At 43.5% G+C, this 17,238-nt stretch overlaps 1 protein-coding gene across 2 annotated transcripts; it reads left to right on the top strand.

The window, feature by feature from the left end:
* Positions 1-232: 232 nt before the first annotated feature.
* Positions 233-4,928, top strand: ppp1r35 (protein phosphatase 1, regulatory subunit 35). 2 transcript variants are annotated; one of them, XM_034165742.1, is made up of 5 exons: positions 233-1,302; positions 3,049-3,170; positions 3,265-3,355; positions 4,429-4,562; positions 4,642-4,928. In XM_034165742.1, exons 1-5 carry the CDS (start codon positions 1,215-1,217, stop codon positions 4,819-4,821), a joined length of 615 nt encoding a protein of 204 aa, XP_034021633.1. In that variant the 5' UTR covers positions 233-1,214; the 3' UTR covers positions 4,822-4,928. The 2 variants fall into 2 exon arrangements, with proteins under 2 accessions (XP_034021633.1, XP_034021632.1); XM_034165741.1 differs by having other exon boundaries at positions 234-3,170.
* The last annotated feature ends 12,310 nt before the right edge of the window (positions 4,929-17,238 follow it).

The raw sequence follows: 17,238 nt of genomic DNA, 5'->3' as shown, positions 1-17,238 counted from the left end.
TGCAAGAGTCATACAGAGCAAGGCAGGTTTGACTTATGGTTAAAAAATTTAACACTTCCGGACAGGTTATCGAAATTAATGTCACTTCTGTCATTTTTACAAAGTGAAAATATCAGCTATATGTTTTAATTTTAAAGTAATGCACTCATTTTGAAGGTTTGAGGGTTAAACAAACACGTGCCGAAAGGCATTATGGGAAATTTAAAATAAGCTGCTCTCATCACTTCCTCCTCCCCCTCCATCAAAATGCAGAGAACACTCCCATCTACTGAAGAGGAGTGTAAATAAACCAACTGTAATTTGTGTGTGAGAGGTTTCAAATCCCACAAAATGTCACAACAAACACAATAACAGCGTCTATAAACCAAGATCATATATTCACAACCGTCACAATATACAAAGAGTTTTATGTTGGGATGATGTTAATGCTGTTGTTCGTGTGCAGTGCAGCGGTTAAATTGCAGCCTGATCAGACCGTCTCAATGTGAACGGTCTGAAATTTTGTGAGATTTGAAACCTCAGTACCACACACAAATGACAGTTGGTCTATTTCCACTCCCATTCAGTAGATGGCAGTGTTCTCTGCATTTTGATGGCGGGGGAGGAGGAAGTGATGAGAGCAGCTAATTTGAATTTTCCAATTATGCCTTTCAGCACGTGTCTGATTAACGCTCAAACATTCAGGAGCTAGTGCATTACTTTAAAAAAAAAAGTGCAATAATCACATTTTCACTTTGTAAAAATGAGTTGCTGTTAATTTCGCTGAACTCTCCGCAAGTAGTTGGTTTTAAATGAAACCATGAGTGAAAGGTGCTTTGCGCTTGATGTCTCCTGTTTACTGTCTGAATATCAGCATGTTGAAAGTAAATGACTTTTTTTTTCCCTTCTCTTCTTTGTAACAGCAGCTGGTCGCCCCCTTTTACTGGAGGAGGACTGAGCTTCTCACAGCGGTTTGTTTATTGCAAAGCACACGACAGGAAGCCCAAAAAAATGTTAGCGGAACTAAATTTAGCGAAAGCTAATTGGTCAGCTGATGGTTTTCAAAGTTAGTTGAAAAGCTAATCTGCTACCAAAAATGTTAGCTTTGCTAATTAGCGGTTAGTGGACTAGCGGAACTGTTCCCACCACTGTGTGTCTGTGATGTCACTCTGTGGTTCTGACCCACTTCGCTTGCTCTCGTCTAATAGGTGCATTTTAAAGAACCGGTGGTTGCCATGGAAATGACAGAACCTTGTTTTCCACTTCCGCACCAGCTCCCAATCAAGAGTCGGAGGAGGCGAGGTCATGGTCGTGAGTCACGAGGTTAAAATGTCATCCTTTAAAAATGTCAAAGATCAAAAGGAGCTCGATGGAATAATGTTTCAGTTCAAAGGTTCATCTGCAGGTGGCGGTGCACGTGACAGCATGAACACATGCAGGCAGGCGTCATAAGCAGGGTGAACCACCAGGGGGCAGCAGAGTCCACACAACAGTCATTACAGCAGGGGTGCCCAACCGTTTTTGATCCAAGATCTACTTTTAACTTTAAAAGTAGTGTATCGAGATCTACCAGACCATATTGAAAGCAACAACACAATCTTCTGGCACAAAGCTTTAATAATAATATTACACTATTGAAATAAATGTGCATGGTACAAAAAATCAGCACAGATAAGACCTGGGACTGGCCCATAAGAACACACAACCCAAATAACACTAAGTCCCTTCAGCTGCTCCCCTGTTTGCACTCGGGGTCACCACAGCAGATTCCAGGTGGATCTGCATGTTGATTTTGGCACAGTTTGTATGTCGGATGCCCTTCCTGATGCAACTCTACATTGCATGGAGAAATGTGGCAGGGGTGGGGTTTGAACCAGGAACAATACAACGCCTAACGTTCTTTTGAACCTTAGACCTCAATAGTTTTATGTACTGTTAATTACATTATGATTTTTATGTTAATTTACAGTCTTAATGTATTTATACATTGTTTACATTCTTTTTATCATATACACACGTTTAATATTAACATTATCTTTATTATTATTATCAGTATTAATATTATTGTTATTTTATTTGATCATTACTTCTATTTTGTCATTTGATTTTTAAATGGACCACAGTGGAAATAAGTGATTTCACTTCTTGTGTCATACATGTATTTGACTTACTAAATAAACTCATGCATGCACACTTTTGATATAAAGATAATCAGCATGTGAATAACACGGGTTCAAACATTTACAAGCTGTTTAACAAATCACTTAATTTTGCTGAGTTTCATCATCGTGACATTAAGTTATCCTCACATTACACCTTCAGGTTATATGATTGGTTCATAACTAAGAGCATGGAGCTTGTTTTTTGTTTGTTTTTCTTCGCTTTCTGTGACAACCAATCACAGTTCTTAGAGGACCAGGTCATACCTAGCAACAGGGTCAGCCCCGCCTCCTCACAAAGATAGGACTTTCTGTCCCCTCCTTGCTCAGAGTTGCTTTGAGACACTTCTTGGATTGCTCTTAAAACTTCCTGGTCGGGAATCGGAGCCTTTGAGATGTACCCAGGATACGAGCCCTGGATGTTTGGGGCACGCGAGGTGATTTAGCCAGGAAGTTAGCATCAGAGCGCCTATGGGTCATCTTGAAATGCTGTGTCACATTCCCTTTTTGGCAGTCAAGCCACACTTGCACTGCAGATAAGACGGATGGACTTGACATTCAAATGCACACACAAAAATAATAAGTTTTAGGTTTTGTGTTTTTTTTTTTTTGTTTTTTTTAGCTTCCACCATTGTAGTTTCCACCTGCTCTCATCCATCTTCTCGTGCCCTTTCGACCCTGCAAATGTGCAGACAGAAAGACGTGCAAGGGTTTTTTATGTGATTGGGGCACACTGGTGTGACAGAGATGCCCCTGAAAAACAAAACAAACCCTCAGTCATTCAGAATGGAATTTAAATTAAAATTCTTTTTAAATCTACTTAAGTCTGATTTTACATCTGTAACTTTCCTCATGTGTTTTCTGAAAGTTCATATCAACATGTTTACATGTTTAAGTGCTGCTCTGATAGGCAAAGCCTCTGGCCAGAGGGCGGAGCCTTCGGCTGCAGCAGCCACTGAGGAGCCAGCATGTCTGCAGGGGGCGCAGCTGAACACCACCTTGGCTCTGAAGGCGGAGCTAGAGTCTCTGGAGGTGTGGCCTTTATTCACTCAGTCATAATAATTGAGAGTGGCTAGCTGAGCAGCTAATGGCTGGTTGCTATGGCAACATTTCTGTCATTCTGCAGGGGGCGGAGTTTAATGCACAGAGGGCCATTGAGGAAACACTTCAGAAGTCAACAAGGGTGAAAAACCTGATCAGCAGCAGAGCATCAGAAGGTAACGAGGCCGTGCCAGTACATCACAGACAGACACACTGACTGATGGGTCCTTAATTAACGAGCACTGATTCAAAGCAGGGGTTCACCAAATCGAATTATTGATACCTTTAAACCTTCCCCAAATTATGCTCTGGTATTCATGTTACCGTCCACGGTTTGGGGGCGTGTCATTTATTGTCTTTTCATTGCATGTGATTTTAGGACCTTCAGGACTTTAAAAGCATTTAGACTTTATTTCTTATGTTAAAGTGGCCATAAAAACCATGAACCGTGCTTCATGTACCATGAACCACACACTCACGTGTATCTGATGTTCAGGTGAGTCCTGTCCAGCTGCAGTGTGCTGAAGCAGAGTGATCGGTTATGTTCAGGTTTTCATGTTGGATTAGTGTTTAGTCAGTTTAGTTTTGTTTGTTTGTTAGTCTTCTTCTACAACTTCTTCCTGAATCTGTCACTCTACTAGCTGTTGAGAATAAACACCTGCCCTCAGCGTTTTTGTTGTTGTAAGTTAATTTCCCTCAGAATCATACACGTGTCCTCTGCTTTGGACAGATTGATACTGATGTCTGTGTTTTCATTTGTCACCGGAACCCACGTCAGTGTTACCTCCGCCCCGTCTCACCACTCCGCCCCGTCTCACCACTCCGCCCCGTCTCACCACTCCGCCCCGTCTGACCACTCCGCCCCGTCGCCTAAAGAGTGTTGACTCCTGGATGAATCTGTGCCACTATTGATAGCTGACCCAGAGTCAGTTCAGTCTGCACTGATTTACACTGAATTTTATTAAATTTATTTAAGTAATATCACTCTGTGTGTGTGTGTGTGTGTGTGTGTGTCGTTTTAGCTGCGCTGTGCATTTTCCTGCTTTTTTTTTGTTTTGTTTTGTCCTTTGCCATTCAGACCTCTGATTAATGAACCAGTCCACACTGATGACACGTGTGTCATTATCACTCACTGACACTTTTCTTCTGAGTAATAATCATTTCTTATAATCATCTAAAAATGATAGATTCTGTCTAAGTTTTATGAGACGTGGCAGATAATTCTGTCTGTCTGTCTGTCTGTCTGTAGGGGTGAATGTGTCTCACTCTCAGCTGCTCTTCACCTCATTGGTTAGTGTGGATGTGCAGAAGGATCAGCTGATCAGCCGGGTCCTGCAGGACAGACTGCTGCTGGCCCCGCCCCCTCACATTTCTGGTCACAAGGTAGCAGCAGAGGTCCAATCATGGTGGAGTTTGGAATGAGTGACAGGACAATCTAATGTGTGTGTGTGTGTGTGTATAGTCTTTAGATGCTCCGTCCCTCCTTACCTTCCTGACCTCTGACCTGCACAGACAGAAGGCCCTCCCACCAGATGACGATGACCCACTCAGCAGCAGGCCCATCTTAACCCCAACTCCTCGTCCCGCCTACTCAACCTTTGACCTTTACCGCCAGCGGGTACGCTGGGAGGCCACAGACTGACTGAGGCGCTCTGACTGGTTGTGCTCTTTATGATGTCATAAACAGAGGGAGGACTCATGAACACTTGTTAAATATGTTTACAAAGTAAATAAACTTCATTTAATAAATTATTGCATAATTCACTGTGAGGAAGAAAAAACAAAAATCATGATGCAGATTGATGCCATTATGCTGCACCTCAGCTGACTGGCCTGAGGGGGAGCGCTCTTGTCATGCCTTAGAGACCCGGTGTGGCTGACCTAATGGTCCCCCCCCCTAAAAATCGGTCCGCCCTGTCTTCACTGCGTATGTGTCATGAGCCACGTTTCACTGATTATCAGCTGGTTTCTGCTTCAAACTGCCTCCAGTCATCATCTGTCTCAGCGTCAGACATCTGAAGCTTTTCTACAACAATCATTTCCGCATAAATTCAGCATTATTTCATCATAAAAGACAGATGAAGCAATCGGAGCGCCGCAGCTACACGAGCTGCTACCTGATGCGTTCACTGCGCCTCGGTCATTTCAAAGCGTCACAGATTATCACCTTGTTTCTGCTTCAAACTGACTTTAGAATGATTTAAGAGGTTTTACTTTCTCATCTGATGGTTAATAATCACATTAATCCATCTGATCCCTTTGAGTGAAGAGACTCAGACGAGCTGCTGAGCTCCAAAATGACGCATGCGCAGTGGAGACCGGGTGGACCGATCTTTATGGGGGGGACTGTTTGGTCTGTTTGTTTTTGTTTGTTTTGTTAAAAAAAAATTTATTCCCAAAGTTTGTGTTCTGACTCTGTGCTGCCCCCCGGATCGCGCCTGGAGCTCTGCAGGCCCGATTAGCGGCCTGGGCCCTGTGAGCGCTGTGTGGCCTGTGGTTCTGGGTCCCGCTTGAGGACAGGTCCAGTTTCACAGTGAATCAGAGTTTCTGTGTGTCACCGGGACGGTTCCTTCCTGTTGTCAAACATCTCCATGGTGACGCAGCACATGAAGCGTGTCACTGTTGGCAGGTTTGTGTGACTGCCTGCCCGTTGCCATGGTTACATCTGATAAGGTGGGTGAGTCCAGTTCCTGTTTTCATGTTGTTTTATACAGTAGTGTTCAGAATAATAGTAGTGCTATGTGACTAAAAAGATTAATCCAGGTTTTGAGTATATTTCTTATTGTTACATGGGAAACAAGATACCAGTAGATTCAGTAGATTCTCACAAATCCAACAAGACCAAACATTCATGATATTCACACTCTTAAGGCTATGAAATTGGGATATTAGTAAAAAAAAAAAAGTAGAAAAGGGGGTGTTCACAATAATAGTAGCATCTGCTGTTGACGCTACAAACTCAAAACTATTATGTTCAAACTGCTTTTTTATCAATCCTGTGAATCACTAAACTAGTATTTAGTTGTATAACCACAGTTTTTCATGATTTCTTCACATCTGCGAGGCATTAATTTTGCTGGTTCACTAGTGTGCTTGGGGTCATTGTCTTGTTGAAACACCCATTTCAAGGGCATGTCCTCTTCAGCATAAGGCAACATGACCTCTTCAAGTATTTTGACATATCCAAACTGATCCATGATACCTGGTATGTGATATATAGGCCCAACACCATAGTAGGAGAAACATGCCCATATCATGATGCTTGCACCACCATGCTTCACTGTCTTCACTGTGAACTGTGGCTTGAATTCAGAGTTTGGGGTTCGTCTCACAAACTGTCTGCGGCCCTTGGAACAGGAACAGTTTTACTCTCATCAGTCCACAAAATATTCCTCCATTTCTCTTTAGGCCAGTTGATGTGTTCTTTGGCAAATTGTAACCTCTTCTGCACGTCTTTTATTTAACAGAGGGACTTTGTGGGGGATTCTTGCAAATAAATTAGCTTCACACAGGCGTCTTCTCACTGTCACAGCACTTACAGGTAACTCCAGACTGTCTTTGATCATCCTGGAGCTGATCAATGGGTGAGCCTTTGCCATTCTGGTTATTCTTCTATCATTTTGATGGTTGTTTTCCGTGTTCTTCCATGCGTCTCTGGTTTTTTTGTCCATTTTAAAGCATTGGAGATCATTGTAGATGAACAGCCTATAATTTGTTGCACTTGTGTATAAGTTTCAATCAACTTTTTAATCAAACTACGCTGTTCTTCTGAACAATGTCTTGAACGTCCCATTTTCCTCAGGCTTTCAAAGAGAAAAGCATGTTCAACAGGTGCTGGCTTCATCCTTAAATAGGGGACACCTGATTCACACCTGTTTGTTCCACAAAATTGACAAACTCACTGACTGAATGTCACACTACTATTATTGTGAACACCCCCTTTTCTACTTTTTTTTTACTAATAGCCCAATTTCATAGCCTTAAGAGTGTGAATATCATGAATGTTTGGTCTTGTTGGATTTGTGAGAATCTACTGAATCTACTGGTACCTTGTTTCCCATGTAACAATAAGAAATATACTCAAAACCTGGATTAATCTTTTTAGTCACATAGCACTACTATTATTCTGAACACTACTGTAAGTTTGTATGACACCGTTTACACTTGGTACAAACGGGAAACTAATAAACAAACAACACAATGTTTCACTGAAAAAAACAACCTGATAGTACCTCAAATATTCCATTAAAATCAACAAAGAAGAATGTTTTCATCAAACCCTTCACACACAGTGGCCACTTTATTAGGTACACCTGTAAGCAGGTATCAGCCAATCAGGGAGCAGAGACCCAGGGGAAGCACGTCGACACGGTGAAGTGACCTCACGAATAAAACAAAGAGGGCGGTCCAGCTGAACACTCCAGCCGATGGACAGGAACCAGAAAGTTAAATCAGCCCTGTGGACCCACTGGAACCAGATCCCGAGGCTGCAGTGGACATGTGACATCAATATGTTAGTGTGGACCAAAACCTGAGGACCGAATCCAGCACCTTGTTGGTTCTCCAAACCACTGTCCCTAATAAAGTGGCCAATCTGTGCACAAGGTTTTTCTTTTTTAACTGTCAATTTGATATAAAATGTGTAGAAATAAAATATAACATTTAAACATGTTGACTGATTAAATATTATCTCAAACCTTTAATAAACTCACGTCGAGGTTGTGCTCCGCGTTATTGATCATTCATCAGGAAAGGAGATTTCCTGATCGACTTTCGTTCTTCTGGTAAGTATCTGACCTCACAGAGGTGACTCAACAAGGCCCCGCAGTCATCTGGATGCCCCGTTTTTGTTTTTTTGGAACCCGTGAACAGTTTGTCAGGGGAATCTTTAAAGTCTTCTTTATTCACAGAACAAATATTTAAGATTCAGTGGATCCAAGAACTGGTTTGATCTGGATGTGGAGGACTGACGCTGCTCCGCTGTAACTGGTTTGAGAACTGCAGGCGGTGACAGTGAACCATGAAAACTAAATCATGACAACTCAGAAAACTTTCCTAACCAGCATTGTATCCTGATGTGGATCAGCTCGTCAGTCTCTCAGGAAAACCAGGAAGTGCTCTTAGTGGGATGGAGTGATCTGGGCTGAGGGCTGCAGACAGCAGCTTGACAGCTCTAGTCCAGTTTCAGGATCTGGATTCAAACCACAATCCCAAGAGACCCAAGAGGTGTCTGAGAGCAACTCTGGGCAAGGAGTTGACAGAAACTCCGATCTTAGTGAGGAGGCGGGGTTAACCCTGTTGCTAGGTATGATGTGGTCTTGTAAGAGCTGTGATTCATTGTCTCAGAAAGGAAAGGGGAAATAAAAAAAAAAAAAACAATGCTCTCTGCACTCCTACATATGAATGAACAGTAAAAATCAACCGATCATAAAACCTGAACTACATTAAGAAATGCGTAATTGTGAAAATAATTTAATGTCATGATGATGATACTCAGCAAAATTAAACTGGAGCAGTTGCCGGGCCGGTCGCTAAACCTGTAAATTGTTGTGCTGCAATGCATTATCGGAGTTCTGGGTTTGGGGGTTTTAAATGTTATTGTAGTTCATGTTAGTGTCATTAATTATTGTGTTTGTGTCGTTCAAGTGATTTAGTGAGTTAAGTGTCACGATGTTGTTACCATATACACCGTCCCTGTCTTTCATTATTTCACGCAGTTCACCACAAAATGTTACACAGCTTGAAGATGTTTGGCTATATTCACATGCTGATTATCTACATATTAAAAGTGTGCGTGAGTTTAATAAGTTCAGTGTAAGTACATAATCTAATTGTAAATACATGCATGACACAAGAAAGTAAAAACACTTAAAACCCCAATTTCAATGAAGTTGGGACAGTGTGTGAAATGTAACTAAATACAGAATACAATGATTTTCAAATCCTCTTCAACCTATATTCAATTGAAAACACAAAGACAAGATATTTAATGATCAAACTGATAAACTTTATTGTTTTTGTACAAATATTTGCTCATTTTGAAATGGATGCCTGCAACACATTTCAAAAAAGGGACAGGGGCAACAAAAGACTGGGAAAGTTGGTTAACACTCAAAGAACACCTGTTTGGAAACAGGTGAGTGTCATGATTGGGTATAAAAGGAGCATCCCCAAAAGTCTCAGCCATTCACAAGCAAAGATGCGATGAGGATCACCACTTTGTGAACAACTGTGTGAAAAAATAGTCGATCAGTTTAAGAACAATGTTTCTCAATGTTCAATTGCAAAGAATTTAGGGATTCCATCATCTACAGTTCATAATATCAGAAGATTCAGAGAATCTGGAGAACTTTCTATACATAAGTGGCAAGGCCAAAAAAAAACATTGAATGCCCGTGACCTTCGATCCCTCAGGCAGCACTGCATTAAAAACCGACATCATTGTGTAAAGGATCTTACCGCGTGGGCTCAGGAACACTTCAGAAAACCATTGTCAGTTAATACATTTCGTCGCTACATCTACAAGTGCAAGTTAAAACTCTACCATGCAAAGTGAAAGTCAAACAACATCATCCAGAAACGCCGCCACCTTCTCTGGGCCCGAGCTCATTTGAAATGGACAGACGCAAAGTGGAAAAGTGTGCTGTGGTCTGATGAGTCCACATTTCAAATTGTTTTTGGAAATCATGGACGTCGTGTCCTCTGGACAAAAGAGGAAAAAGACCATCCAGATTGTTACCAGCGCAAAGTTCAAAAGCCAGCATCTGTAATGGTATGGGGGTGTGTTAGTGCCCATGACATGGACAACTTACACATCTGTGATGGTATGGGAGTGTGTTAGTGCCCATGGCATGGATGTCCCTGCTTATTTCAGCAAGACAATGCCAAGCCACATTCTGCACGTGTTCCAACAGCGTGGCTTCGTAGTAAAAGAGTGCAGGTACTAGACTGGCCTGCCTGCAGTCCAGACCTGTCGCCCAGTGAAAATGTGTGGCGCATTATGAAGCACAAAATACGACAACGGAGACCCCGGACTGTTGAACAACTGAAGTCGTACATCAAGAAAGAATGGGAAAGAATTCCACCTACAAAGCTTCAACAATTAGTGTCCTCAGTTCCAAACGCTTATTGAGTGTTGTTAGAAGGAAAGGTGATGTAACACAGTGGTAAACATACCACTGTCCCAGCTTTTTAGAAAAGTGTTGCAGGCATCCATTTCAAAATGAGCAAATATTTGCACAAAAACAATAAAGTTTATCAGTTTGAACATTAAATATCTTCTCTTTGTGGTGTATTCAATTGAATATAGGTTGAAGAGGATTTTAAAATCATTGGATTCTGTTTTATTTACATTTTACACAACGTCCAAACTTCATTGGAATTGGGGTTTGATTTCCATTGTCGTCCATTTAAAAATCAAATAACAAAATAGAAGTAATAAAATAAAATGATATAAATAATACTGATAATAATACTAATAAAAATAATGATAATATAATCTGTGAATATCATAACAAGAACCTAAACAACTTATAAATACATGAAGACAGTAAATTAACATAAAATAATAACATAGATGAAGTTGGTAGTGTGTTACTGCCTCACCATCGTCCTACATACGGAGAATATCTCTGCTTCCTCTCTGTCTTTTCTGCTGTCTCCTCTGTTTAAGACACTATTTGGCTTCTTAAAAGTCCTCTTCTTACCAGTTTGGCACCTTAGCAGCTCTCTTAAGGTCTAAGGTGCTTTGCAGATAACTTTAATCTTACCAAAGGAAACGTTTGAGAAATGTCTAAGAATTCGAGGAATTCTAAGATGTTTCTTAGAATAACGTCACTAGGAGCCATTTTTACCCTTAGGGTGCTTCGTGGATACAGGCCCTGGACTTCCATCGTATATGGGGTCAGAGTCCTTGGAAACCTGGACTCCAGTTGTCTGTGGGGTGGGATGTACTCAGAAACCTGGACTCCAGTTGTCTGTGGGGTGGGATGTACTCAGAAACCTGGACTCCAGTTGTCTGTGGGGTGGGATGTACTCAGAAACCTGGACTCCAGTTGGATGTTCGCAGAAACCTGGACTCCAGTTGTCTGTGGAGTGGGATGTACTCAGAAACCTGGACTCCAGTTGGATGTTCGCAGAAACCTGGACTCCAGTCGTCTGTGGGGTGGGATGTACTCAGAAACCTGGACTCCAGTTGGATTTTCACAGAAACCTGGAATCCAGTCATCTGTGGAGTCGGAGTCCTCGGAAACCTGGACTTCAGTACTTTTGTGGGTTTAAGTCTTCATAACCCTGGACTATAATTCTCTGTAGAGTTTGAATTCTGATAAACCTTTTACATAGTACAGAATTCATGCCAGAATAAAGCTGGATTATATCAAGGGTCCACACTTGACCTAAATATGGGCTAGTCTTGGACTGAAAAAAATTAAGAGTCTAATTTGCACAAAAATTGTGTCAAGATGAACCTGAACCTGCTGTCTGCCTAAACTATGCCTACTCTGGATCTGTACTATGCCTGCTCTATTCCTGATCTGTGCCTGTACTGCGCCTGAACTATGCCCGCTCTGCACCTGAACTATGCCTGTTCCGCGTCTGGACTACACCTGAACTATGCCTGTTCTGTGCCTGGACTATGCCTGTTCTGTGCCTGGACTATGCCTGCTCTGCGCCTGGACTATGCCTGCTCTGTGCCTGTTCTGCGCCTAGACTATGCCTGAACTATGCCTGCTCTGTGCCTGAACTATGCCTGTTCTGTGCCTGGACTATGCCTGCTCTGTGCCTGCACTATGCCTGCTCTGTGCCTGCTCTGCGCCTGCACTATGCCTGCTCTGTGCCTGCTCTGCGCCTGCACTATGCCTGCTCTGTGCCTGCTCTGCGCCTGGACTATGCCTGCTCTGCGCCTGCACTATGCCTGCTTTGTGCCTGTTCTGCGCCTGGACTATGCCTGAACTATGCCTGCTCTGTGCCTGAACTATGCCTGCTCTGTGCCTGTTCTGTGCCTGAACTATGCCTTCTCTGTGCCTGAACTATGCCTTCTCTGCGCCTGAACTATGCCTGCTCTGTGCCTGAACTATGTCTGCTCTGTGCCTGTTCTGCGCCTGAACTATGCCTGCTCTGTGCCTGAACTATGTCTGCTCTGTGCCTGTTCTGCACCTGGACTATCCCTGAACTATGCCTGTTCTGCGCCTGGACTATACCTGCTCTGTGCCTGTTCTGCACCTAGACTATGCCTGAACTATGCCTTCTCTGTGCCTGAACTATGCCTGCTCTGTGCCTGCTCTGCGCCTGCACTATGCCTGCTCTGTGCCTGCTCTGCGCCTGCACTATGCCTGCTCTGTGCCTGCTCTGCGCCTGGACTATGCCTGCTCTGCGCCTGCACTATGCCTGCTTTGTGCCTGTTCTGCGCCTGGACTATGCCTGAACTATGCCTGCTCTGTGCCTGAACTATGCCTGCTCTGTGCCTGTTCTGTGCCTGAACTATGCCTTCTCTGTGCCTGAACTATGCCTTCTCTGCGCCTGAACTATGCCTGCTCTGTGCCTGAACTATGTCTGCTCTGTGCCTGTTCTGCGCCTGAACTATGCCTGCTCTGTGCCTGAACTATGTCTGCTCTGTGCCTGTTCTGCACCTGGACTATCCCTGAACTATGCCTGTTCTGCGCCTGGACTATACCTGCTCTGTGCCTGTTCTGCACCTAGACTATGCCTGAACTATGCCTTCTCTGTGCCTGAACTATGCCTGCTCTGTGCCTGTTCTGCGCCTGGACTATGCCTGCTCTGTGCCTGAACTATGCCTGCTCTGTGCCTGTTCTGCACCTGAACTATGCCTGCTCTGTGCCTGTTCTGCGCCTAGACTATGCCTGGACTATGCCTGCTCTGTGCCTGAACTATGCCTGCTCTGTGCCTGTTCTGCGCCTGGACTATCCCTGAACTATGCCTGTTCTGTGCCTGCTCTGTGCCTGAACTATGCCTGCTCTGTGCCTGTTCTGCACCTAGACTATGCCTGGACTATGCCTGCTCTGTGCCTGAACTATGCCTGCTCTGTGCCTGTTCTGCGCCTGGACTATCCCTGAACTATGCCTGTTCTGCGCCTGTTCTGCACCTAGACTATGCCTGGACTATGCCTGCTCTGTGCCTGAACTATGCCTGCTCTGTGCCTGAACTATGCCTGCTCTGTGCCTGGACTATGCCTGCTCTGTGCCTGTTCTGCGCCTGGACTATGCCTGCTCTGTGCCTGGACTATGCCTGCTCTGTGCCTGGACTATGCCTGCTCTGTGCCTGTTCTGCGCCTGGACTATGCCTGCTCTGTGCCTGGACTATGCCTGCTCCGCGCCTCCGTGCGAAGATGCCACAGCTGAGTGGGAGTGACCTTTAATCGGGTGGGAGAAGCGTAACAAAATCACACCAGGATCACTGATACAACATGCTTATTGTTTGATATGTGGGATTTGTTCTCAGGTGGGTTTTGGCCCTTGTCAGCGGGGCAGAGCTCGCTGGTTAGGAAGATTTTTTTATCAAGTGGGATGGGCTTGTTACATTTGAGGCTGTGGTAATTTCGGCAGGTGAGTAGGACGAGACTCAAAATGAGGAAAAAGGAACTCCCCCTGCAAGAAAAGAGAGAAAAGAAGTAACTCTGGTTCCCCTCTTAAAGGTCGGTCTGTCCAACAATTTCAATCAAGTCAAATACTCAGTTATTGTAAAAAAAATATATATATATATATATATATATATATATATATATATATATATATATATATATTATTGAAGACAAAAGAAATGCATGTGAGTGGATATAGGGTCAAAGGTCAGACATTCTGAGCTTTGTCTCTGCAGAAGCTCAGAATCCAGTTATCGGTTCACATATGTAAGAGATTCTTACGTGGCTGTGACGATGATCCAGTTTTCACCTGCTGCATCTAAAAAGGACCAATAACAATCAGAGATGCGATCAACTGACCGGAACATGTACCATGTCACTGTTTCCATGGTAACATCAGGTGAACTGACCTGGCTGAAGTGCAGGTCTGGCTGTTGGCACGATTCCATGTCCACAAAGCGAGTCACTGAACTGGGAACAGTTCCTCAGAGGCACCCGACCCTCAGCTGGCAGGAACACAAGTGGATCAATCAATCAGCTCGTTCTTTTAATTGTTCATTTTCGTTGGGTGTTTTCTGTGTTGGGTGCGTTTTTTTATTTAGGTGTTTTCAGCCTCAGGTGCATTTTCCATTGGACGTTTTCAGTTTCAGGTGCGTTTCCTGGTGTCGAGTGTTTTCGCCTTTGGGTGTGTTTGCCCTTTGGTGTCTTTGGCGGCAGATGCTTCCCATTGGGGTTTTGTTTTCTGTCGGGTGCATTTCCTGTCGGGTGTTTTTTTATTCCGTCTGGTGTTTTCACCATCCAGTGCGTTTCCCGTTGGGTGAGTGTACTGCGGAGCATTTTCCACACCGGGTGCGTTTCTCATTGGACATTTCCGCCTCAAGTGCGATTCTGTTGGGTGTTTTCAGCATTGGGTGTTTTTGCTGTTGGGTGCGATTCCCATTGGGTGTTTTCGCTGTCGTGTATTTTTCCCCTTTGGTGTCTTTGGCGGTGGGTGTTTCCCATTGGATTTTTTTTCGTTGGGTGCGTTTCCTGTGGGGTGTTTTTTTTTTTTTTTTTCGTTGGGTGCATTTCCTGTGGGGTGTTTTTTTTTTTTTTTTTTGTTGGGTGCGTTTCCTGTGGGGTGTTTTTTTTTTTTTCGTTGGGTGCGTTTCCTGTGGGGTGTTTTTTTTTTTTTTTTTCGTTGGGTGCATTTCCTGGCTGGTGTTTTTTTTTTTTTTTTCCGCCGCGTGCGTTTCCTGTTGGGTGTTTTGTTTTTTTGTTTTTTTTCATCGGGTGCATTTCCTGTCTGTTTTTTTTTTTTTTTCTTCGTCGGGTGCGTTTCCTGTCTGGTGTTTTTTTTTTTTTTTTTTTCGTCGGGTGCGTTTCCTGTCTGGTTTTTTTTTTCGTCGGGTGCATTTCCTGTCTGGTGATTTTTTTTTTTTTTTTTCGTTGGGTGCATTTCCTGTCGGGTGTTTTTTTTTTTTCGTCGGGTGCGTTTCCTGTCTGGTGATTTTTTTTTTTTTTCTTCGGGTGCGTTTCCTGTCGGGTGTTTTTTTTTTGTCGTCGGGTGCGTTTCCTGTCGGGTGTTTTTTTTTTTGTCGTCGGGTGCGTTTCCTGTCGGGTGTTTACCTGAACAGTCGGTGCATTCTGAACACTGGATTCCTCTGATCCGTCCGTTCTGCTCCTCGCTGCAGTTCCGCCTCGTGTAAAACCCTGAAAGTCAGATATTTATATATATTTTTTCATTATAATAATCATATATTATAATTTTTCTTTAACCTTTACTTGAGTCGTGTGACCCGGTGTGATTGGGCGGTTACCTGGGGGGCAGGTCTGACACTCAATCTGCCCTCTCTGTGCTTTGCAAAGGTCAAACGTCACCTTCAGCACGATCAGACACACAGTGTTGATCTGTAACAAACAGAAGGAGAACTTTAAAGTCCCGAGTCCAGAGCACAACCTGTCCACTGAAGTCCAGGTCTTCCTGACTGGATCCAGTCTGGTCTCCAGCTGCTCAGAAGAACTAAAAGGATCTGATCCTTGAACCTGTTTATCAGATCAGTGCAGCTCTGAACCTGCGGTCATCCGCATTCCAACAAGCCCCGCCCCCCAACATGCCAGAACCCGGCTCCGCTCGGACCGGGACTCAACCTGCTGACGGTCTGTCTGTCTGCACGCTAACAGAAGTACTCACATGCATGTTGTCCATCATGGTGTCGTCCTGGTAACGGACGTTACCGTGCACACAGCTTTTTGTGTCCTCAGTGTGGAGGGAGGAGCCTCCGCCCCGCCCACTGACGTCATGTGACGCATGTTTACTGTGTCCTCAGGGCGGAGGCCCCGCCCCTGACGTCATGTGATACCTGTCTTTCTTTCTTTTTCTTTTCTTTTTTTAACCAGAAGCCCAAATCTGTCTGTTCATTTTAAATATCTGATAAATGTTTCAAATTAAAGATCAACTTCACAGAAAATATTCTGACAGAAAAAAAATCAGTTAAAAAGTTGAATGTTTGTGACAAAAATCGTAAATCTGCTTGATTTTGATAAGAAATATTAAAGTCATCAAAATGAACTTGAAGAAGGTATTAGTCAATAAACAGGTGAAAAGTCAGTGATTCACTGATGAGTCGAAAAGGTCTTTTTGCTCTTTTACTTTGAGTTTCCTCACTGATTGACGTGCACTTCCTGGCCACCGTACCATGTGCAAACACTTCACCTTCAGTGGTTGAGAAAAAAGGATTCTTCACAAATGTTTTTTACACACATTGTGATGTGCACAGATGCGTATTTTACACGTTTTGTGCATCTAAACAGCGTTTTTACGCTGCTTTTTAAGGCCTCCATTGGGGGTGAAAAACTGCATATTTCTGACACATTTACGGTGCATTTAACAGCACTGTCTTTAATTACAACGAAAATAACTAATAAAATAGTGGATTGTTGGTGATGCACGTTGGGTGCGATTGGTCACTTTTACATTTTCCCTCCTTCCTCTCCAATCATATTTTGAAGGTTTTTTTTTTTTTCATTTCACACACTGATCGATCTCTGCTCCCCTCCACAGCATGTCTTTTTCCTGGTTCTCTCCCTCAGCCCCAACCAGTCCCAGCAGAAGACTGCCCCTCCCTGAGCCTGGTTCTGCTGGAGGTTTCTTCCTGTTAAAAGGGAGTTTTTCCTTCCCACTGTAGCCAAGTGCTTGCTCACAGGGGGTCGTTTTGACCGTTGGGGTTTTACATAATTATTGTATGGCCTTGCCTTACAATATAAAGCGCCTTGGGGCAACTGTTTGTTGTGATTTGGCGCTATATAAATAACATTGATTTGATTTTGATTTGATTTGATTACATTTTGATCATGGATCAAGTACATTAGGCAGAAAAGTCAGCAAATCTTCACAACACGGAGTTGGAATAAGACACTGAAATGACCCGGACGAATCCAGGCAAACCTCAAGTATCTGACCTGAAGGGAGGAGGTCACGGT

Source organism: Thalassophryne amazonica, unplaced genomic scaffold (assembly GCF_902500255.1).
Source record: "Thalassophryne amazonica unplaced genomic scaffold, fThaAma1.1, whole genome shotgun sequence".
In the NCBI taxonomy this organism is placed as follows: Eukaryota; Metazoa; Chordata; class Actinopteri; order Batrachoidiformes; family Batrachoididae; genus Thalassophryne; species Thalassophryne amazonica.
The sequence above is the reverse complement of the archived record's forward strand: the minus strand, read 5'-3'. Positions and strand labels throughout refer to the sequence as shown.

Bases quoted from the DNA above. Each gene is read 5' to 3' on its own strand.
- ppp1r35 (XM_034165741.1), top strand. From the start codon at position 2,886: ATGCCCCTGAAAAACAAAACAAACCCTCAGTCATTCAGAATGGAATTT. The intron at 3,171-3,264 runs GTGTGGCCTTTA...GTCATTCTGCAG, and splicing joins CGGAGCTAGAGTCTCTGGAG to GGGGCGGAGTTTAATGCACA. The intron at 4,563-4,641 runs GTAGCAGCAGAG...GTGTGTGTATAG, and splicing joins CTCACATTTCTGGTCACAAG to TCTTTAGATGCTCCGTCCCT.